The 24,483-nt window shown below is 38.7% G+C and overlaps 1 protein-coding gene across 3 annotated transcripts in view; it reads right to left on the bottom strand.

Annotated features, from left to right (window-relative positions):
- epha3 (eph receptor A3) overlaps positions 1–24,483 on the bottom strand; it is a 202,178-nt gene that overhangs the window by 12,884 nt on the left and 164,811 nt on the right. For all 3 annotated transcript variants that reach the window (XM_056464942.1, XM_056464943.1, XM_056464944.1), the window contains exons 14-16: positions 18,378–18,527; positions 14,457–14,650; positions 6,136–6,291 (exon numbers count right to left, since the gene is read on the bottom strand). In XM_056464942.1, coding sequence (XP_056320917.1) covers positions 6,136–6,291; positions 14,457–14,650; positions 18,378–18,527 — 500 coding nt within the window. The remainder of the gene's footprint in view (positions 1–6,135; positions 6,292–14,456; positions 14,651–18,377; positions 18,528–24,483) is intronic.

Raw genomic sequence — 24,483 nt, 5'->3', positions numbered from 1 at the left:
TGCCTCCAGGTACCTAACCCTCTTAACCGATGCCAACACGACCAGCACAGCTGTCTTCAAGGACAGAAATCTCAAGGATACTGAGTCGAGTGGTTCGAAGGGATCCCCACGTAGGCTCGTAGCACTACCGCGAGATCTCAAGAGGGTATGAGAGGGGGGCGGGGTGGAAACATCCGCCTAGCACCTCTGAGGAGCTGGATGATGAGGTTATGCCTCCCCACGGTGCCGCCATCCACGCACCATGATGAGCGGAGATGGTGGCCACGTAAACCCTCAGTGTGGAGCGCGACAGCCTTCGCTCCACCTGTCCTGAAGGAAAGAAAGCACAACACTGATCTGGCAAGATCGGGGGTCTTCTCGGCGAGAAGCGCACCACTCAGTGAATAGACTCCACTCCAGGGCGTAGGCATGCCTCGTAGAGGGTGCACTAGCCTGAGTGATGGTATTAACCACCGCCACCGGTAGGTTACCTAAGTCTTCCTCGTCGCGTCTTATGGACCCCACGTGGAGGTTCCACAGAACTAAGCGAGGGTGCCAGATGGTGCCATGTCCCTGAGAGAGTAGGTCCTCTCTCAAAGGGACTCGCCAGGGGGGGCGTCGCGAGGAGGGAGAGTTCTGATATCCAGGTCCGGTTGGGCCAGGGGCGCAACTAGCAAGACCTGCCCCTCGTCCTCCCTGACCTTGCACAGAAACTGCGCGAGTAGGCTCACTGGGGGGAGTGCATACTTACGCATGACTCGGGGTGGAGTCGCCATTCTCCCGGGGAAGGAGCTGCCGTGAGAGCCTGTTGGCCGCACGGTTGAGCCCATCCGGGGTGTGAATAGCAAGCAGCGACTTCAGCCGCGTATGACTCCAGAGGAGCAGACGGCGAGCGAGCTGAGACATGCAGCGGGAGCGTATACCCCCCATCGGATGGAATACGCTACCGCGGCCATGCTGTCCATCCTGACCAGCACGTGTTGCCCCCTCAGCACCGGTAAAAAGCGGCGCAGAGCGAGAAACACTGCCAACAGCTCTAGGCAGTTGATATGCCAATGCAGCTGGGTTCCCCTCCACAGGTCCGCAGCAGCATGCCCGCTACACACGGCCCCCCCACCCCATACTGGAGGCATCTGCCGAAACGACAGCTTGCCTGGACGCCTGACCTAGGGGCATACTGGCCTGTAGGAAGGAGGGGTCCTTTCCAGGGGGTGCGGGTGCGGTGACACAGCGCAGTGACAGTCACTCGGTGTGGGCCCGCGTGCCATGCGCGTCTGGGGACCCGATCGTGAAGCCAATGCTGTAGTGGTCTCATATGGAGCAATCCGAGCGGCGTGGCTGCAGCTACGGATGCCATATGCCCCAGGAGCCTCTGAAATAATTTCAGGGGGACCACTTTTTTTCCTGTCGAACTTTCTCAGACAGTTCAGCATTACCTCGGCGCGCTCTCGTGAGAGGCGCGCCTCCATAGTGATCGAGTCCAGCTCCAACCCGAGAAAGGAGATGCTCTGCACGGGGGCGAGCTTGCTCTTTTCTCGGTTGACCTGAAACCCCAACGGGCGAGGGTGCCGGAGCACCTTGTCTCAGTGCATAATCAATTGCTCCCGAGAGTGGGCTAAAAATCAGCCAGTCATCGAAATAATTGAGCGTGCGGATGCCGGCGAGCCGAAGGGGCGCGAGGGCACCCCCCGCGAGCTTGGTGAAAACTCGCGGAGACAGAGAGAGCCCGAAGGGGAGGACCTTGTATTGCCACGCTCGACCTTCAAACGCAAACCGCAGAAACTGCCGGTGGCGTGGAAGTGTGGAGATATGAAAATACGCGTCCTTCAGATCTATTGCTGCAAACCAATCCTGAGGACGAACGCATCGCGTGATGCGCATCTGCGTAAGCATTCCGAAGCGCAGCCTGTGAAGGCAGTGGTTCAAAATGTGCAGATATAGGATTAGCCATAGCCCACCGCTTTTTTTTTTTTTTTTTTTTTGGGGGGCACGATGAAGTGCGGGCTGTAAAACCCGCGCTCCATCTCGGCTGGAGGGCCGGCTCGATTGCATCCTTCGCCAGGAGGACAGCAATCTCCTCTCGCAAGACAGGGGCGGACGCAGGACTGACCCTGGTCGCCCGTGAACCTGGGAGGGCCGTTTAGCGAACTGAATCGCATAGCCGAGTCTGGTCGTATGGATGAGCCATTGCGATGGGCTGGCCCGCGCTAACCAGGCAGGCAGAGCCCCCGCAAATGGTCCCACCCGCACGATCGCTGACGTGCCAGCGGCGGGGCAGCGTGGAGTGAGTGGGCTCATCCGGGGAGCGCTGGGGTCCCACAGGAGAGCAGGAGAGGAGATGTTCTCGTCTCGCACTCAAACTCCAGGAGAGGGGCTGGGAGTGGAGAGAAAGGAGACCGTTCTCTCGTGCTCCATGAGCCATTGGCGAAATGCACCGATCCTGCGAGCTGGAAGGCATAGCGTCCCAGACTGGCAGTGTTCGGGCTGTCACATCCGGAGGAGGGGAAAAAATGCTCTTTCACTGAGGATTTGATGGCGTTTTTTTTTTTATTTTTTTTTTTACGCCTTTAAATAACGTGCCCCGCCCTCCAGCGGGGAAAGAGCAAATTCCCTCCTCCCCAGATGGCCCGCCTCAGGGACGCTTCGCGGTCTGTTTTACCGAACTTAGCGGCGCCCTGGGCGGGGGACGCTGGTTGCCGGCGCGATGCTCGGCGCAGCCGCGTGGCCGGAGGCGCAGGCGGGGGCGGCGAAGCAAAGCTGCGGGCGGGCGTCCTCGGCGAAAAAGCAGTGGATGTGGATGGCTCGGCGGGGGGGAGCGGTCATACAATCCCGCCGATAGACACCTTGCCCATCGCCTCCGACTGCTCTATCACCGGCGTGAATTCCTGGGCGAATTCACCGCCAGTGTCGCCGAACAGGCCAGCCTGGGATATGGGTGAGTTAAGAAAGCGAACTTTGTCAACGTCATGCACATCACCAGGTTTAGCCTGAGGTGGCATTCCTGGATCACGGATGTGATCATCGTCCTTCCCAGGGCACACACAGCCGACTTTTTTTTTTTTTTTTTTTTGTAAGAGCATAGTCGGTTGCGGTGCGGAGCGCATGCTCAGTCCTGGGTCAGAACCATCCTCGCGCAGCCGGGCCAGCGCCTGCGCTTGGTAGCGCTGGTAGGTGGCCATAGCGTGCATGGTGAGGGGGAAGGCGCACGCAGCACACTGCGTGAGCCCACTGTGCCCATCCAGGAAGAAGGGGATGGGGAGGCTTAGAAGGTCTCGCCTTCATCCTCCACATCACACCCCTCTAATCGGTCCGGCCGCGGAGCTGGGGGATAAACCATCTCCAGAGCCACGGCCGAAGCAGCCTGGGGAAGCACAGCCGCAAAGTCTGCTTCTGGATTCGACGCCGCGCTCAAAGTCCCGGAGGGAGCGAGCGGGTTCGAATCCTTGTCAGACCTTGACAGCCCAACCTCCAAGGATGGTGAGGATGGAAGCGCACGCAGATCGGGCAGAAAAAAGTGCCCTCAGGACAGCGTGAGTTTACTGTGCACTTCCGGGAAGAAGGGGACGGTAGGCTTTGAAGGTCTTGCCTCCTTATATCCTCCACATACACCCATCTAGTCGGTCCGGCCGCGGGGCTGGGGGATAAACCATCACCAGACCCACGGCCGAAGCAGCCCGAGAAAGCACGGCCATCACGTCTGCTTTTTAGATGCTAACGCCGCGCTCTCCACCCCGGAGGGAGGGAGCGAGCGGGCTCGCATCCTCATCAGACAATGACAGCCCATCCTCCGATGCAGCGATGGACATCTGACCCCCGGTGTCATCAGGTGAGAGAGCGACCATCCAAGGACGGAGCGCTTCTCTTCACCTGAAGCTTGGATGGAGCGCGTGAAGGAGCGAGAGGTCCACGGCCCGGGGGCGGCGGATTTACTCTTACTGAAACCCTCAGATCTGCCCGAGTGCCAACCGCAGTGCGGGGGACAACTGGGGTGGGTGGCTCTTTTGCAAGAGCGAGCCGCGATCTTAACTGCGCAACAGACATGACATCAGTGATGGCATGCACTGCCCGCGAGCACCGCATTAACATGCTGGACCCCCAGACATGAAACGCTGTGCTCGTGCCCATCATCCGGGGATAGGAAACCACCGCATCCAGAAACGCACGGTCGGAGTGACGTCTTGAAAAAGACGCGCTGCACGACCGTGTTGCTCTTTTAGGAAAGCTTTTTTCCTATATACAAACCGCTCTTGGAGGACCGGACCCAAAGGACGCCAGGCAAGGGAGAAATACCCAGCTCGACCATCTGCCACTGCGTATACGCGCTCTGGACCGGGAGAAGCTGCTTCTCGATCTCTCTCTGTAGACACAGGTTGGAGATACCCTCAAAGACTCTCTCAGAAGCTTCGTGAAAGGCTCTGAAAGCGAAAGGATGTCGAGCATGGCACTGGCTGCGTCTTTATAGCATGACTGATTGTCATTGACGCCAGCTGTGCACGCTGACGCTGCCAACTCATTGGAATTTCATTGGCCCGTTTTTATACTCTTTCAGATGATTGGATTCTGACGAAATCCCCATAGTGGAAGTTTCCACATAGCATTGGAGTTCCCCATCCGAAGGGGAACCCTTGCCGCACAGTGATTCGTTCATTCATTCATTCATTCATTCATTCATTCATTCATTCAGTCATTCATTTTCCTTCGGTTTAGTCCCTGATTTCCACAGTGGAATAAACCACCAAATATTCCAGCATATGTTTTATGCAGCGGATGGACTTCCAGCCGCAACCCAGTACTGGGAAACACCCATATATTCTCGCATTCACACACTCATACACTACGGCCAATTCACCTATACCGCACGTCTTTGGGCTGTGTGGGAAACCGGAGCACCCGGAGGAAACCCCATGGGAACACAGGCCCAGCCGGAACTTGAACCAGTGACTTTCTTGCTGTGAGGTGACAGTGCTAACCACTGAGCCACCATGCTGCCCTCACAGAGATCCAATATTTCATAATTAAATAATAATAATATTAAAAAAGGAATAAAAAATTACACTTGTAAAACCTAACAGTCAACTTTATCAAGTGAAATGAGTGTAGTTAACTCAAAATTGACTGAAAGTTAATTCTAATAATTTGAAAAGACTTTTGAACTCAGTGTTGAAGGTAATGAGTTAAATACCTCATTACTTCAACTTAAATGGAGTAAGTTCACTGTACGCATATAGATTAGTTTTTTTTTTTACTCAAATGGTTTGTATCAATCGGTGTCCTCAAACGGTTTGAGTTGACTTAACTTATTGAGTTTTACAGTACTCAGTTGACTTGTGTTCTCTTCATTTATTGGGTTTTACTGTGCTCAAATTGCTTCATTTACTCAAATAGAATAAGTTCACAGTACTCATTTGGATTAGTTTTTGAACTTAAATGGTTTGTTGCAATCCGTTTTCTCAAATGGTTTGAGTTACCTTAACTTTTTTTGGGCTTTACAGTGTACAAAAAACATATTTAACTATATAATTACAATTTAAATGAAACATTTTAAATTTAAATAAAAAGTAGTTTATAATGGTGATGGGAAAACTGAACCGAAGTATTTTATGCTAAATATTTCGATTTCATTTAAATGAGGTTTCTACTTTCCAATAATAACTGAAACAAAAAAATTACACAGCTGTAGTCCACATAATAAAAAAATCTGAATATTGGTTGATTATAATGTTTTCTGAAGGACCATGTGACTGGAATATTTATGTTAAACATTCCACTTGGAAATCACGTGAATAAATGACAAATAATCAAATATATTCAAATATGTTCTTTGAATCAAATAAGTTGGTTGACTTCTTAAAAAACAAAACAAAAATAAATAAATAAATAAATAAATAAAGTATGCTTTTCTAAAACCTTTGAGCAATAGTGTTAAGAATTAAGATTTTTTTAAAGGTTTATAAAAGAAGTCTCTTTTGTCTACCAAGGCTACATTTAATTAATGCAATGTACAGTAAAAACTGTAGACATCTGAATAGTTTTACTGTTTAAAATAACTACTTTTAAGCAGAAGAAACTTCTTTTAAAAACATTCAATCCTAAATTACTTCAAGCTTTTTAAGTATAATATAAAACTTGAAAGTGTGTATTTTGAGAGGTTCTTACTCTGCTGAGGTTTTGGCCAGTGTATCACAGGAGCTGTAGCTAATGCCGCTAAATGCATCTTTACAGGGCAACGTCCTCGCACTCTCCAGCCAATCTCCCATTGTGTGAAAAGAAGTGATGTCAGTGCTGTTCCTGTCCAGCAGTAAATTCACCGGTCTAGAAACAGATTAAAAACACATGCAGGAAGTACTGTTAGTTGTACTGTATATCTATTAAAAATCAAAACTGTAATTAAGCATTTCTGCACAAGTAGCCTCAATGAAATTCTTTCATTTATTCATTCATTTTCTTTTCGGCTTAGTCCTTTTATTAATCTGTTGCCACAGCAGAATGAACGACCAACTTATCCAGCGGATGCCTTTCTGCAACCCATCACTGGGAAACATACACACTCATTCACACATATACACTACGGACAATTTAGCTTACCCAATTCACCTGTACCACATGTCTTTGGACTTGTGGGAGAAACCAAAGCACCCGGAGGAAACCCACACGAACACGGGTAGAACAAGCAAACTCCACACAGAAAACCGATGCTCGAACCAGCGACCTGCTTGCTGTGAGGCGAACTTGCTACCCATTGCGCCACCGTGCAGCCCCTTAATAAAATTTTATTTGAGAATTTTATAAGAAAAACATAAGCTAACCCTAAAGAAGTAACTTTTATTTGCAGTATTTCATTGCTGAATTGATGTGTTTTATATGAGAACACAACCTCACGACTCTTCTACTAACATGCTGACTTTTTCACATCACGTTTGACAAATGTCATTTATGGAGAAAACAAGCTTACAAAAGTGCAAGCAAAGGGTAAACACAAAGCTCTTTAAATCCCATATGCAAGCTTGCTTTAAAGTCTCCATGCGGAAATACCTGCAGAGAAGTGGGACTGATTCTCTCCATCTGTGTTATGGCAAGCATTCGCCAGAAGGAAACCAATACATTTAGGAATGCTTGTTTGAATACACAGACATGTCTGTTTCTGATGACTTCTTATTGTTAACATTCCAGTGCTTGTTTTCATTGTTTACTAGGTAAAAGGCTACATTTTTGAAGAAGAACCAACTCAAAAATATACGGTTGAAGGCAGAAGCCTTGAAATTATTAGTTAAATTTTAATTGTAATTTTTTTTCAAATATTTCCCAAATGGAGATAATAATATTTTCAACACTTTTGTAGGGATAGGTTTTACTCAGAATTAAAATGTGCCCTGTATTGAAATAACAAAAACTCTCAAAAGAGCTCTCAAGCTCAACACTGTACAACTTGGATTATCATCTATACACTTAAATTGAATAATTGATGTTGTGCATTTACTTCTGAATTGGCTTTTATTGTTTGATTCTGTAATTGGCACGATGCACTTGTATCTGGGAAATAAATGGTAACCATTTTGACTAATTCTGGAGTCTTCCGAATTCATTGTATCCAGTGTATTAAGTGAAGTCTCCGCTACCATTATGTTCTGAAATGATTTTATAGATTTTTAAGGCTCATTTGACTGTACAGAGCAATGAACGTATAATTAAGAATATCGGACCCAAGAAAATATCAAAATCTAAATGATATCACAACTAATAATGTGATCAGCTAAAAACATAAAAGGTAAAAGTGGAATAAACAAAATTGGATTCAGATTAAATTATTTGTAAAGTCAGATTAAACTTGGAGTTGAAAACAAATTTACTGTAAACAAATTCTAAAAAATAACACAATTCTTTTCAGAAGCTTCGACTATAACCTTCAACCATTCATCGGATTCCGTCATTGGGTTGATAGAATGGAATCTTACACTTTTGTAAAAAATAAAAATAGTTTTATTTTATTAATTAGAAATTAATAGTTTTAATTTATAATAACCATATTATTTTTGCTATGAAGACAGTACATACAATTTTGCTACTTATTTTGCAAAATTATTCAGCTTTCGAGTAAATTTAAAACCTTAGCTACGTTGACAACAGTGGCCTGTTCTGTTGTCAATCAAAAACTCTTAAGGGAGCTAATAATATTGACCCAAAGTATTTATTTTTTCTTTTAAAAATGTAAATCTTTTATTCCAGCCAAACTAAAAGAATTAAGACTTTCTCCAAAAGAAATAAAATATAATCGGAAATATTGTAAAAATTCCATTGTTCTATTAAACATATTTAAAATATTTAATATAATTAAAGTTTCACAGGGGACTTTAGCTAAATAAATATTACTATTAATGTATTAATGTTACTGCCATGTACCATATTTTTATGTTATTAAGGACATTTTATAATGCAATCATATTTGAATGTGGTTCCAATTGTATTTTAAAATATATTTTAAAGGGGATCTACTATGCCCCTTTTTACAAGATGTAGAAAAAGTGTCTGATCAATGTCGTTGGCGTGTGTTTGTAAGTTTCAGCAAAAAATAACACACAAATCATTTTTATAACTCTTCGAAACTGCTCCTTTTAGGCTTTGATCCAAATTGTGCTATTTTGGTGACTGCCGCTTTAAATTAAAATGAGATTGTGCTCCTAGCCGCTTTTCAAAAGAGGGTGTAGCCTAAAATGCCTGTTTATCAGCATAACAGCATATTCAAAACTCCGATGGTGGACAGCTGCTTCTCACTCAGGACTGTCTATGCTAATTAGGGAGAGACTGTCCATAATGGGCGGGACTTTCCTGCTCCGATGACATCTACAAAGGGAGAATGTCAATCAAAGTTTTTCTGCAGATAAACTCAACTAATTGTTACCATGAGAAGCTGGCTATATTTACACAACTGTGTATAAACCCTTTATAAAAGTGATTTTTGCATAATAGGTCCCTTTCAAGTAATCATATAAGGTATGAAATAATAAAAAAAATATTTTAATTAAATTAGGGGCAACACAGTGGCGCAGTAGGTAGTGCTGTTGCCTCACAGCAAGAAGGTCGCTGGTTCGAGCCTCGGGTCAGTAGGCGTTTCTGTGTGGAGTTTGCATGTTCTCCCTGCGTTTGCGTGGGTTTCCTCTGGGTGTTCCGGTTTCCCCCCACAGTCCAAAGACAGGTGAATTAGGTAGGCTAAATTGTCCATAGTGTATGTATGTGTGCGAATAAGTGTGTATGGATTTCCCAGGGATGGGTTGCGGCTGGAAGGGCATCCGCTGCGTAAAACATATGCTGGATAAGTTGGCGGTTCATTTTGCTGTGGCAACCCCAGATTAATAAAGGGACTAAGCCGAAAATAATTAAATTAAATTAAATTAAATTAAATTAAATTAAATTAAATTAAATTAAATTAAATTAAATTAAATTAAATTAAATTAAATTAAATTAAATTAAATTAAATTTAATTTAATTTAATTTAATTTAATTTAATTTAATATAAAAATGCACTCCTGCATATTTTTTTTCTAATTAATTCATTATACTGTATAAATATATAACTAAAAAATCAGAGCAAAAACATTTTGGGACTCCTTGGATCTTCATTCCAGTTCTCTGCAGTTCATGACACACAGTTACAGGTGTACAAGTTAAAACGTTGTATGCCGTAAATATTGGTGATCACGTAAGACTGAAATCCTCAATTCAGGGCCTAGAGCACCTGATCAGAACCATCGGAACAGACGGAAATTAGATCATGATCTCCGTGGAAACTGCTATTTATAGTCAAGTAAATAAACAAATTGGTATACCAGGAAGTCCACTCAGATCCACATGTTCCCAGTCTTCCATTACTCTGTGATGAAAATAAAAGAATAATGTACGCTGAGCTGACTGGAAAAGAATGCTGAACGGATCCAAGTAACTTGGCAAATAGGATCAGTAAGTGCTGACACAGCTCACTGAATAGAGCTGTCTGCAAGCTTTGCACTGAAGCGCTGAGGATCTGTACAAATGCTTTGTGGTCGAAGTTTAATTTTAACAATGTCTCTGATCATTTTAAAGTGATCTTCACAGTCTGATATGCCTGGGTATTTATGTGTCTGTTTTATGGACCTGTCTTGTATGTGATGCAGCCTTGTAAAGTGTTTGTTTTTGTTTAAAAATGGGACAACAAAGGTTATGTTGAACTCAACTCATTCAATTGACAAAATAACAATAAAAAAAAAAAAAAAAACATAAAACAACAAAGCAACAAAACAAAACAAAAACAGCAACAAAATGACAAAAGAAAATGAAACTAAATAAAACAACAAAGCAACAAAACAATAAAACAGCAATAAATTGACAAAACAAAACAAAACAAAATAAAATCAACAAAGCAACAAAAAACAGCTACAAAATAACAAAACAAAATGAAACAAAATAAAACAAAAAAGCAACAAAACAAAAACAAAAAACAGCAACAAAATGACAAAACAAAATGAAACAAAACAAAACAACAACGCAACAAAACAATAAAATAGCAACAAAATCACAAAACAAAATGAATAAAAATAAAACAACAAAGCAACAAAATAAAAAAACAGCAACAAAATAACAAAATGAAACAAAATAAAACAACAAAGCAACAAAACAATAAAACAGCAATAAAATGACAAAACAAAACAAAACAAAATAAAACAACAATGCAACAAAACAAAAAACAGCAACAAAATAACAAAACAAAATGAAACAAAATAAAACAACAAAGCAACAAAACAATTAAACAGCAACAAATTGACAAATTAAAATGAATAAAAATAAAACAACAAAGCAACAAAACAAAATAACAGCAACAAAATGACAAAACAAAACAAAATCAAAACAACAAAGCAACAAAATGACAAAACAAATGAATCAAAATAAAACAACAAAGCAACAAAAACAAAAACAGCAACAAAATGACAAAACAAAATGAAACAAAACAAAACAACAAAGAAACAAAACAATTAAACAGCAACAAAATGACAAATTAAAATTTGTAAAGAGACTGAGATATCTGAAAATAGGATAGTGAGAACATGTAGCCAAAACAAATTCCTTGTGTGTGTGAAGCACATTTGGCAATAAAAACTTATTCTGATTCTGATTAAAGGGCTAGTTTACCCAAAACCGAAGCTAATTTACACACTCTTTTCTTGACCTTCTGTTAAAGATAAAAGTAGATATTTTGAAGAAAGCTGGAAATCTGTAACCATTTACATCCATAGTATTTTTTTTTCCTACAATAGAAGTTAATAGTCACAGGTTTTCAGTTTTCTTTAAATAACTTAATTTGTGTTCTATCCCTTTAACTTAAATTTCTGATTCACCACACTAATGTTCTAAGGTATTGCCATATACTTGCAAGGTGAAAAAGAAACATTGAGCTGACGAGCAGAACACTCTTTGTTGCCGGGTTATAGAAGTGATAACTTAAACTCTTTGACTGCATCAGTTGCTGGCGTCAGAGATCTGAGCCGTCACTCGACAGGAGCACAACAGACCAGAGGGAGAGGAAGAAGATAGGTAAACACATGGGTCTCTGTTGGTTCCCTCTCTTTTCTTTTGCTTTCCTCTCTCCCCTCTGGTGTAGTGACCTCTAAATAACCGAGGCTGCTTAGTATCATGTTTTTAAAGTTCTCTTGGGATGGAAAAGGAGGGAGGACGTTCCTCACGTAGCAACATCTGGGTAGCTTTGTCACGGACAAGAATGCAGATCTTGCTGTGAGGAGGCTCTGGGGTTGTACACCTTCTCTTGTCATGAGAGTGCCGACATTTTACTTCCGAGCATCTGCACCACATTGCTCTGGTATAAAGGGGTCTCGACTAGGCAGAGGGTGCCTCCATGAGAATGGCTGAAGTGCCGCCCCATTAGCATGCAGGGCATGTAGATAAATGAGGTGCAAGGTTTTGGACGCAGCTGTGGCTGCAGACCGGCGGCAGCGGGACCTCGAAGTGTGTCTCGCCCGGAGAGCAATAAATCACTTGCCGGTCCCCTGATCGGCCATGTTAAAAGCCAATCAGGAAAATTACATGCAAACTCCCTGGGACCCATTTTCACTTTCTTAAGAAACCATTAGTCACTGTTCCATACTTCATAGTAATAGAGCTCCTGGTGATACTATTTATGTCCACACCATATGAGGCAACCATGACCACAAAAGAAATCTTGCAACAAAATAGGGAAGGATAAAATTTAAAGACTAAAGATAAAAATTATATTATATTATATACATATTATATTATATAAAAAAATACTTAAATATACTTAAAAAAAAATTCAGATGGTACAGTATTGTAATATTGTATTTTAATAAACAGCATAGGCAGTGCATAATCTGTAAATGAATAATTCGCGGAACAAAACCAGGAAATAAAAGTTGCACTGAAAAAAATGTTCTTAGATTTACTTTTAAAAAATTCTCGTAACAATTTGCACAAACAAATTTCAAATAAATTTTACTATTTTATATCTAGCACAGTTAACTTGTCAATATCATGTAAAATTTAGGAGTGTTAGGTTAAACATTAAGTAAAAGTTAATTGATTGTATTTACTTTTGAGTCTATATTTATTTAAATAAACCAAGTTCTTGTTTCAGCAGAAGAAACATTGCTTTTATCGATTTAAATAAATCTTATTAGTAACCCGGAGATGCGTGCGCATTTTCTATTCTAGTAAGTTTCCCTTTTTAGGTAAAACCCAAGAGAATTCCTCCGAGGCCCCCAGCACCTGACTCAGCGGAGGAGTCGAGTGCATGGCTCAGTGTGTTGTCTGGTATGACCATTTGGTCTACCCACATACTGAGGTTCGGTGCCAGCTATGTGCATTCCCCTGTTTTTGTGATGCCATATGCATTATTTACTATGGTGTGTTCCCCCTTTCAGGTGGACCCGTGACTTCCCTAACTGCTAACCAGTTTATCATATGTAGCACCCCCCTCATTATGGCTAGTCCATGCTCTATTACCATCAAGTCTCCCCTTCTGGGTAGCAGGTGGTCTCCGCAGCGTCCTCCGCCTTCGGGGACGCTTTCCCAATGTACTGTCATATTTCTAAAATCCCTATTAGTTAGGTAAAAGCACATTACGACCCCTGATCTAATTTTTATTATTCCCATGTAATGGTAATATTTTGGGCTTAGGGAACGTTGGAAGGTTGCACTTTTGGTGATGTCTTTGCGCTCACGCTTCGCTTGGCAAACTGCACATCAGGAGCGTGACGGGCTTAGCTGCTGTGGCGTTTTCCATACAATCTCCCATAGTCTGGTTTCCAGACGGATGTCAAAGTTCCTTATGAAAGGGAATGTCCTGGTTACATCCGTAACCCACGTTCTCCGAATAGGGAATGGAGACATGCGTCTTCACTGCCACAGCACTTGGGTAACCAGCTGGAAGCTGAGTGATCGGCTCTTCAGCAGGCTACATTCTAGTGAGCTGACTCCAGCAGCCGACTAATATAGCATTGATTAGCTCATCAGGATCAGCTGAGGAGCCAAGCTCCTCCAATTCAATTAGCATTTCATTGGCCCGTTTTCTTACTCTTCAGAGTGATAGGTCGTCTGACGAACTCCCATAGTCTGGTTTCCAGACGCATGTCTCCATTCCCTATGCGGGGAACGTGGGTTACGGACGTAACCAGGACGTTTTGCTTGCTAACTACATAACTAAAAAAACATGCTAGATAAAATACAGTTTTTCGTCAAGAATTGTAGTATTATGAAGTACTATAAGGTTTTCTATATAGTGAATGACATGATCTAGAGGGTCTATGACATCTTTAATATGCATGTTCGTGATTTCAGGAGGCGTAGCTTTGGATGGCAGGGGAGGGATTGTATTTGAAAGATATTATGCTAACCGGGTAGCATTTAGGCAGATCACCTAACTTCACCTTTAAAATTATTCCACATCAGAAAGGGTTAAAACATTTCAAAATAGACCTTGCACAGAGTTGTGTCATGCTGGAACATAAAAAGGACCTTCCCCAGACTGTTACCACAAAGTACACAAATCTAGAATATCATGTACAGGATTTCACTGGAATCAAGGTCTTGCTCAAGCTAATAACCAAAAGTGCTGTCAACTGCACATACTTTTGACCTTCTTGTTTACAGTACCTCCAGCAACATTAGTATTGCATCCTGGATACTGGAGAAACAGGATGCCAGCAAATAATAATCACAAACATTGTCAGTCTAAGTCTCTGCAAACTGGCTCCGAAAATAAACAGATTTTGTTGAGCAAAAATAATCTGCAGAAAATACTGAGCTCTTAGTCATACAGTAACTGTACGTGACCAGATGTATGAGTGTGTTATGAATCAAGACCTAAGGGGAAGACACAAATTAGAGTAAACAAGAGAAACATTTCCTTTTTACTGTATACAAAGACCAAGCATCTAGGAGACTGTTTTACTGGGTATGAAATGTGTAATGTACTGTACCTGGATGCAGTGCTGGCTGTGATCTTCAGACTGCTAGGGTTGCGGATAAGCTTGTCCAGAATGCTGACAATCTGTTCAAATTTCGGCCGGTTGTTTCGGTCTTTCTGCCAGCAGTCTAGCATTAGCTGGTAAAGTGTGGCAGGGCATTCCATGGGGGGAGGAAGACGATACCCCTCATCCACTGCTTTTATTACCTGTGGAAAAAATAAATCATCAAGTTGAAATTCAGATATTTATATATGAAGCAAATTCTGAATCTTACTTCTGAAACAAGCATTTTTCTTAGGCTCCTCTGTGTAGGTTAAGCTTAACTTTTACCGCAATGAGTAAGTTCATTTAAAGTGAACTAATTGGACATAAACATAGGAGGCTGAGAAAAATGCTCATTTTGGAAGAACATTTTAGAAAAGAAACTGCAAAAATTAGCCCACAGTTTTTCCACATTTTTCCAGTGCCCTGGAGTGATTTCTGCTGTTTATTCTGATGAAACTATTACCCAAAGAGCCCCGACACATAATTTAAGCTACCCCTGAGCACTTTATGTTTGATTTTGAACATTTTAGAGACTTTTGTATCTAAATTATTCATATGGGGTTGGATATATTTTTTATTGTCAACAAAGTAAACCAAGCAACATTTTGCTTATCATGGGAGTGATTCGCAGAATCGGATTAAACCTGCTGCAAGTCCTTCATCCTCACACGTTTTCCATGTTGATACCTATTGAAATGAATGGATTTTTTTGGGAAACATTGACTATGTTTACATGCAAACAAATAATGTGATTGTGTCACATAATAAGTAAAAACTTAAGCATGTTATGATGTTTCAGCTCTTCAATCTTGTTTACAGTACATTATTCATATTATTCCCCAGGAATTGTGGGTATTTTTTACTCCTGTAATTCACACAATCTACTGCACAGCACAAATGATGGACTAAGTGTAAAAGAATAAGTGTATTACTGGCTTCTGTTTTAATTTATTGACATCTAATGCAAAATACATTTTTTATTGTTGTATACTGTAAAAATTCCAAGTTATAAATTGTTAGCTCAGATTAAAATCATAAGTTAGGTGAGCATATTTTTGATATCAGAGTTGAATTTACTAATAAAAATGATTTAACTGCATGTTTGGAACTGTTTGTTCAATGAAAGTAAAAAATTTCAGTTGAGGAGCCTTTAAATTTTGATTTCATAGTTTGAGCGTTTAGTAAAAAATAAAAGGTTGAGTTAACTTAAAATTTTATAGCAACCGCCTGCAAAGAAGTTTATTAAGCTTCAGGGGTTGAAGTTGTGCCAATTTATTCCATAAAGTATACTTGACTAAAACCAGCTTTTTCAGTCAACTTAAAATAATTTAGCACTTCAACCACTGAAGCTTAATAGACTCAAAAATTTTAAGTTAACTTTTTTATTTTTTACAGTGTATGTATAGTTTCCTTTACCTTTTTGGTGCCATAGAAATGTGATGGCAATGCCACTTTAGTTGGGTTTTTCTGTGCACCATTTGTGAATGAGGGAGCATGTGGGTTCAGCGATTTTGAAAATGACAGAATGTCACATTTATCATTTATGGAGCTGTGTGAACTTGATTGTCTCCAAATGAGTCCATGATTATGTTGAAGTGCTAACTGAGGACTAAGAGACAGCAAACTGCTTTAAAAAAGAAAAGGAGATGATGCCAACCATAGAGGACTTTGAGCACAACCCATACACAGAGAGGAAGAGATGATCCCAACCATCCAAGACTTCCAGGACAACACATTATACAAAAATGCACTTCAGTAAACGAGTACACATAGACATTACCTACTGTATATCCTTTAAAATTGCGGGTTAACTATGCCTGTATATAATAACTTATATTTGATGGTAATGCAATAATGTGCACCTTGTAAAGCTGCTTTGAAACAATAATTATCGTAAAAAGCACTACACAAATAAACTTGAGTTGAAGTAAATGTTTACTTGCCTGTATACTTTGATTAAAATTAGTGTAAATCACCTATGTTAATATGATTATTTTATAAGCAATACTGAATTAATGTGTTCAGATCACAATATTGCAGAAATGTCATTTTAATCACATTTAAATGGTTCATGTAAATGCACCTAATTTCAACGTGACTGCATATATCCTTTTGTGTTTCAAAGAAGAACTTTTGCAACAACCTAAGGGTGAGTAAATGATGTTAAAAATTCAATTTTTGGGAAACTATTCAGTTTTAGGCACTATAATTTGCTGTAATATTTTCTTCGATTTCCCGGGGATGTTTTTTTTCTTTGCCTGCCAACTTTCACCATCAAGTACATTAAAACAAAAATAAAGCACTTCTGTCCATGCGATGTTACAAAATCAATTGCCTCATAAGTGTTCCAAAATTGCTGCTCCCTTTTGCTTTTCATCACTTGATCATCGGCACTGCCACAAACCAGTTCAAATAAACTCTCAGGATCGTATTTGCTCAGGGTGAAGTTACTGAACTGCAGCAACGTGGCCACTGCTCAGGGTCAGCGATAAAGAACTAATAACAATGTCGACACTACAAGACTTCATAACAAACCACTCCAAACCACTATTTACCACAATTCCACACGTCTCATTCTTATCTTCCTGTAACATATAATATAATAGTTTCTCTTGGCCTGTAAATCAAAAAGTATGTTTTCACTCTACATGTGCTGGGTGTGTATAGCTAGCAATTGATAGCTAACAATTAAATCAGCATAAATGGTCTAGCTAGAATGAACTTAGTGGGTGGCTGACCAAGGATAGTCTTGCTGGTTAAATAATATTGTTCACCCAGAACTGAAAATTCTTAAATTATTTACTTATCCCACATCACTACATTTTACTCCACTAGATTAGATTTTTTTTAAAGTGAAACCCCTTAGATCAGGGTGCCTAAAACTCGGATAAGAGTAAATCTAATTATTATTATTATTATTATTATTATTATTATTATTATTATTATTATTATTACTACTACTACTATTTATTTCTGATTGATTTATTTTCTTATTTTTTCTTAAGTTGTTTATTTTTAATTTTATTTTATGTTAAAAAAATAAAGAGATTTGAGAAGATTGGAATTTTTTTACAAAGTTTTTCTTTTGGAAAACCTGATGCTGCCCGGCCTCACCTAGACTGTGCCACCAGCGGCCCCCAGGTAAACTGAGTTTGAGACCCCTGCCTTAGATGTAAAACATCTACTTGATGTCCCATCTGCGTTTTGAAGTCAATAATTAACAATGCATTTGCATGTTTACAGTTTACCCGTTTAAATGTAAAATTTTATTTGGCAAAATGCAGAATATATGCTACAATATAACATTTTCCTTGTACAATTGTTGGAAACTGTGTGAAATTGTTGCTAAAATGCACACTGTATTCACATTTAGGTGCATGCTAACCTAACAGGACATGAAGAGATGAGAAGCAGAAAGTTGCTCTGTAGTATAAACGATACGCTTGTGAATAAACACAGTGTAAATCACATAATTTGATAAATGGGTAACACTTTACAACATGGGACACATAGATAATATAAGTTCATGTAATTTACTAACATGATCAACCAATTAACTATGAGAAGAAGTTGTTCACTGTTCATGTTAACTCGGTGCATTAACTAATGTTAACGAGCACAGGGTTGGTAATTTATTAGTAACTATATTGAATAAATCTAGTACAAGCATTGCTCATGTTAGTAAATACATTAACTAACATTACATGTCCCTTATTTAAAATTTTATTTAATGGCTTCTTTTCATGCCAGTTTTCTTTATTTCTGTGGAATATAAAATGTGCATTTTTGAAAGCTTTTCAAATCAAATCGACCTCTGAACATATGCCACACTGCTCTATTTTGGCAAGGAAGACGTTGGATTGCTTTGCTGACAGTCGCTTTACTCACGTCCTGATTGGACATCTCCCAATAAGGCCTTTCTCCGTAAGACATGACCTCCCATAGCACAATCCCATAGCTCCATACGTCACTGGCTGAGGTGAACTTGCGATAGGCGATGGCCTCTGGCGCAGTCCATCGGATTGGAATCTTGCCACCCTGTAAACAGACAAAATCCATCTGTCAGGGAAAATTTTGCCATCTGTGGCAATATCCAAACAAATATTTTTACAATTAGTGGAATAACAAGCACATAGTCTAACTTTCAGATGCCAGATAGTGTAATTTGTGTGCGGCAGTGTTTGAATCAAGCCATATGTATGGTGTTGGATTTCTGACAGTGGCATCCAATTAATGAAATTCTAAACAAACAAGATCTAATTAGGTAGCATTAGAACTTGTGTTTTAAGTTAAACAATTCATTAAAATGTACATGTACAATGTACATGTTCAGACGATTAGAAAAATAAAAACATTAAAAAACAAAACATTTTTTCTATAAGGATACTTTTGTGTAATGTAAAGGTTTAACATGTTAAAAAAATAATTTCTAAAGAAATTAAGTCAATAAAAAAGTCTTAATTTTCAAGAAAGTATCAGTGCAAATGTTATTCATTCAGAAATTCACTGCCAGTGCAAGGGTACCTGTGTCAATCAGTGTTGGACAGTAACATTTATTTTAATTTCACAACATTTAGGCCTACTTAAAGGGCTAGTTCATCCAAAAATTTTAATTATTTCACCAATTTGTTGTTTGAAACTTGTTACAAATCTTCATGAATTTCTTTCTTCTGTTAAACACAAAATAAGATATTTAAAAAAAAGCTAGAAACCTTTAACCACTGACTTCTGTAAGTATTTGCTTTTCCTACTATGTAAGTCAATGGTTACAGGTTTTCATCTTTTTTCAGAATTTTGTCTTGTGTGTTCAACATAAAAAACTCATAAAGGTTTGGAACCACTTAAGGTAAATAGTGAGTAAAGTTTTTTTTTTTTTTTGAGTGAACTCTCCCTCTAAGCACAGGTTTCTAGTATCTGCACTTTACAGTGCTCAGCATATATAAGTACACCCCTCACAAATCTTTCTTTTATATTAATATTTTTTATAGAAAGCTATACATTATATTTGTGCATATACATTAGATTAGTCAGATGGACTGAAGCCAAATCTGGAGCTTATCTAACAAAAAACTTTTGATAATAAGGGTAATTTATATGTTATAGAAAAATATTAAATACTAATTTAAAAAAGAAGAAAAATCAAGAGAAGCAAAAATATTGAACAATTTAGTTGAAATTGGGTAGGTTGTAAACTACATTGCCTATAATCACTGAGAAATGAATAAAAACATTCAAAATGGGGTGTACTCAATTATGCTGAGCACTGTATCTCAATATATGAAGTTTACTTTTATTTAATTATTTTCTAACACCAAATATTGTAATTTTTACTCCATTACATTTTCTAAATGAAGCTAAGTAAAATTTTATTTTAAAAAGGAGAAATCATCACCTGCTCAGAGAGAAAATGGAGTTTGATTTGTAAATTAATTCACAAATTGCACAGATCTGTTCTCAAGTCAAACACTCACTGGTTCAAATTATCCATTTAGAGTGAGTCTCCTGTAAATGATTCACCGAATTTACAAACTGGTCTGAATGGAGTAGGTTTTGTTTAAAAACTGGATTTAATGTTAAACAACATATAAGGCTCTTTTATAACGATCTAGACGCAAAGTCTAAAGCAGTGGTTCTCAAAGTAGGGGTCGCGGTACAATGATAGGGGGTCGCTTGGTGAATTCCAAAAGTCAAATAAATTTTATTAAACTATTAGAATTGCCTTATTTTATCAATAACCCACAGAAGATAAAAATAGTAGTTAATAGTAACATTAAAAAAGCAACAGGCCATGTCTGAATCCACTTTTGCTATTTTAAGGATGGAAAAATACACTTTGCTGTCCGGTGTATGGTCTAACAGGGTTGTGCTTATTCTCTTAATGAGTTTTGGGTGTGTTATGAGCATAACGTGATTTAAACCAATCTTAATGTGTATTAAACCAATGGTGCAGTCTATTTCAGTTCCTCAAAATAGCAACACGCCAACAATGCACATCAACACACCTCCTTTATAGACAGGCACACTCATGAGTTCACAAAGTGGCACAAATGGTTTTGCTATTTAAACAACGTGGCGAAAATTTGTCATAAATCCACTGGTCTGAAAATAGCCATAAATAGCCAGAACTGTCACTGAGTTAAAAATGAGGATTTTATACTTTTAATGCAGTTTTTTTTTTTAATTTGTACTATTGTAGTATTTGTACTATTTGTACTACTACGCATGTAATTTGTGTACTTTGTCCACTACCACCACATACAGAATAATAAGCAAATTACAGTTAGAAACATAGCTTAACTCACACTCTAAAGAAGCTGAACAAAGAGTGTGTTATGAAGTACTTAAGTATGAGAAGTATGATCAATAAATATACATTAAGAATAATCAGTTTAAAGGTCCCGTGCATTTTTATTCGATGTTTGGCGTAATCTCAACTGAAAAATGTAGAGAGGGTGGGAAATAGAGTAGCTCCTCCTCATTAAAAAAACAGTCAATAGCGTTTCATTTTATCATAGCTCTGCCAGTTAGAGCGCATCACATGAAAAGTGCCTTAAAGGGGGTGGGTCAGATGCTAGAGAGTATTTGATTGGTCAAGATTTAATGTAAATATGTAATATGAGGTGATGTGAAAAAATCGGGTCACACTTTATTTTGATGGTCCATTTGTTGAATTTAAGTTACATTGCATCTACATGCCAGCTAATTAGACTGTTAGGTTGGGGTTAGAGTTGGGGTTAGGGTTAGTGTAAGTTGACATGTACTTGCTAAATTTCTTATGTAAGGGATAATCAACGGCTTGCCGTGCATTAAAGGATTTTAATGCACGACGTGGAGGCGAAGGCCTCCGCGAAGTGTATTAAAATCCTTTAATGCACAGAAAGCCATTGATTATCCTGCTTTTTCCATGGTCATTTGTCAAGGTAGGCGTAAGTTTAAAATAGTTTTGCTTCTTGCAGCGCAATATTTGTCCTAATTTTTGTCAGTTTTTACATGTTAGATTTTCTAGTCCGTCCACTGAATTAGTTGTGACAGGCTGACAGACGGGGAGAGAGAGAGAGAGAGAGAGAGAGAGAGAGAGAGAGAGAGAGAGAGAGAGAGAGAGAGAGAGAGAGAGAGAGAGAGAGAGAGAGAGAGAGAGAGAGAGAGAGAGAGAGAGAGAGAGAGAGCATGTGCGTGCTGTTTATACCTGCTAAAATTAAGATGCAATTTCATCAATCCAATCACAGGTGGACAAATAAGACATTCCCAGTCACACCTGGAGTGTGTTTCCAGTCACACATGTTTCTATTGTTTACTTTCTACCAGTTCTTTGATGAAAGAGGATCTTTATATTGGCTTTCTCTTAACATTTCCTTTAATACTGCGAAAGCTAGGCTACCTATAGCAGAATTTCCGCAATTTACATTTCATAATCAACACACAAATCTTTTTAAAGTACCATATCATTTAAATACATTTTAGGGATAGCCTATGTTACGCATTGGCTAATGAAATTAAAGATTAAAGAAAATTTATTTCCTATTAACTTTAAGCCTTCACACTTGCTTAAAACATGCTGTTTTTATAAAAAAAAAATCCCAAACAAATATTTTTTTAACATCTAAAGTAAATAAATCGTGTTATTATGCCTCTTTCGAATCAAAGTATTAGGTTAGGCAAATTGATCTCATGCAATTGATCTAACAAAAAGACTGCGATCGCTGGAGATTTTAAAACACGTGCTATCCTTATACATAAACTGCTGATTTGACTAAAATAACTAATACTAATACTCAAATGGACCATCAAAATAAAGTGTTACCAAAAAACATTGATCCATTTAGGCGAACGTGACAAACTGCAAGGTTTACATGTTTATATTTGTCTTTTATCTTCTGAAAGCAAATTTTATCACTGTTTTGGAGCACACTATCTAATATATATCCTTATAACTAACAGACTGAAACTAAAACATATATTTTTTTTCTGGACCTTTAAATCATTTGACACATTGTCCTTGTGAACTAGTATCAGAAAGGGACTAGTTCCAAATTTCTTTATCTGTGTTTAAAATATAAACATGTTCAATAGATTTATATCTACAAGTAATAGATTACCTCATTTAAAATTTTTTGACTGCTTTAAGTAAAAAAATCTTGCTCTTTCATACAAAAAAAGGTGACATTCCATATATTAAGCTGTACTATTATTAAATTCAATTAAATTAAATTTAATTTAAATATACAGTATATATTTTTTATTTTTATATGTGAGTGCTCTGATTCCTCCTGTTCAATTTTTCCTCACGGTTTGCGGTACTCCACCACCTTCATTGATCTTGCTCTTGTCTCTGCTCAGGTCATCTCTCTCTGAGGACCTGCATTGTATTTTTCCAGCACGGCTGCTGGGGTAACTCTACACTCAACCTTCATGAAGGAGCTAGACAGAGAGAACAGGGTAGAGCCAAAGCCAACCAGCAACCTGGCCAAGTCACACAATTCCTACCCCACATTCTCCAAACACAAGGTCTTTAAAAAATAAACCCACTTGTGCACGGGCCTCCCTATTGGGCGTATACAAACAGTCCCTGCAAGATCACGGCTAATGAATGTAAAATGTGACACAATGTATCCTTTAGCTTTAATAGAAGGGGGTGCCTAAAGTTCTCATAGCCGCATTATGATATGGTGGGGGGTCTCGCTGTAACTGTGAAAACATACATTTATACTGGCTGTTGGACACATGTAAAAGCCAACAAATTTGGTTTTATCCAACTAATAACATGTTGGACTTCCCTCTCCAGCACATGCCATTTATCAGTGTAACACTTATGCTAGGTGACACTTGTATTGGTAATTTAAGGAGCAATATTTCTTCAAACCCCACATGCTGTGGATTTATGCCTGCCTCTAAGTGTATTTATGCATTAGTTATCTCTTCTGATAATGGATGCTGCTCTTAAGGGATGAGAGTGACGAACATGGTTATTAATCCCAGGGAATGAAGATTAGACTGGCTGGCTGCAGGAGACAGTGAGCTACATTGGTCAAGCATAGCCAGTCACAAAGGAAATGTGTTTTGTATATTTGCACAGAATTGGGTAGACCTGCTTGTCATACATAACCCATAAACAGTTATACCTTTTTTTAATCATAATGTACATATTATAATATATAATATTATAATTATATAACATATTATAATGTTGCAGTAAAGACATTTAAATTAAAATTTAAGCAATTTTGTCATGAAAAAAAATGTATATTTGGTCCGATATTATTTTAAAGTCTATTAAAAAGTTTTAATATTATCAAAAAAATAATAATAAAAATAGATAAAACATTCATTCATTCATTTTCCTTCGGTTTAGTCCCTTATTTATCGGGAGTCGCCACAGTAGTATAAATTGCCAAATATAACACATTTAATGCTTAAAAAAAAAAAAAAAATGCACATTGTGACTTTTGTGTGTCCTACTTTTTTTCCTTCTACTTTTTCCCTTCTATTTTACCATGTATTTTGAATAAATAATCTGGATAATCAGACATATCTTGTGAACTAGTCAAGAAAGTATCTAGTCCAGTGTAAATTCTTGTTGGTTTCACTTAAAATATATTTTTTTATTATGATTAATCAGATAAAAATAAATGTTTTACTTGTATACTTGTATGTATTATCTATATCTAAACACTGTACACACACATATATACAGTTGAGGTAAAAAATTTTTAGCCCTTTATGCAATATTAATTCTTTTTCAAATATTTCTCAAGTGATTAAGGATTAAGGAAAATATCACAGTATTTCTGATAATATTTATTCTTCTTGAGAAAGTCTTATTTGTTTTATTTAGCCCAGTGTAAAAGTAGTTTAAAAAAAAACTTATATTTTAAGGTCATATTATCCGGTTATTAAGTCATGACATATCGAGGTCCAAGCTTCTACTCATTTGAATAGAAAAATATTTGTTTATGACCACTTTTTAGTCATATCACACAATAAAGTGAATTTTATA

Source organism: Danio aesculapii, chromosome 9, assembly GCF_903798145.1.
Source record: "Danio aesculapii chromosome 9, fDanAes4.1, whole genome shotgun sequence".
Classification (NCBI taxonomy): domain Eukaryota; kingdom Metazoa; phylum Chordata; class Actinopteri; order Cypriniformes; family Danionidae; genus Danio; species Danio aesculapii.
The sequence above is the reverse complement of the archived record's forward strand: the minus strand, read 5'-3'. Positions and strand labels throughout refer to the sequence as shown.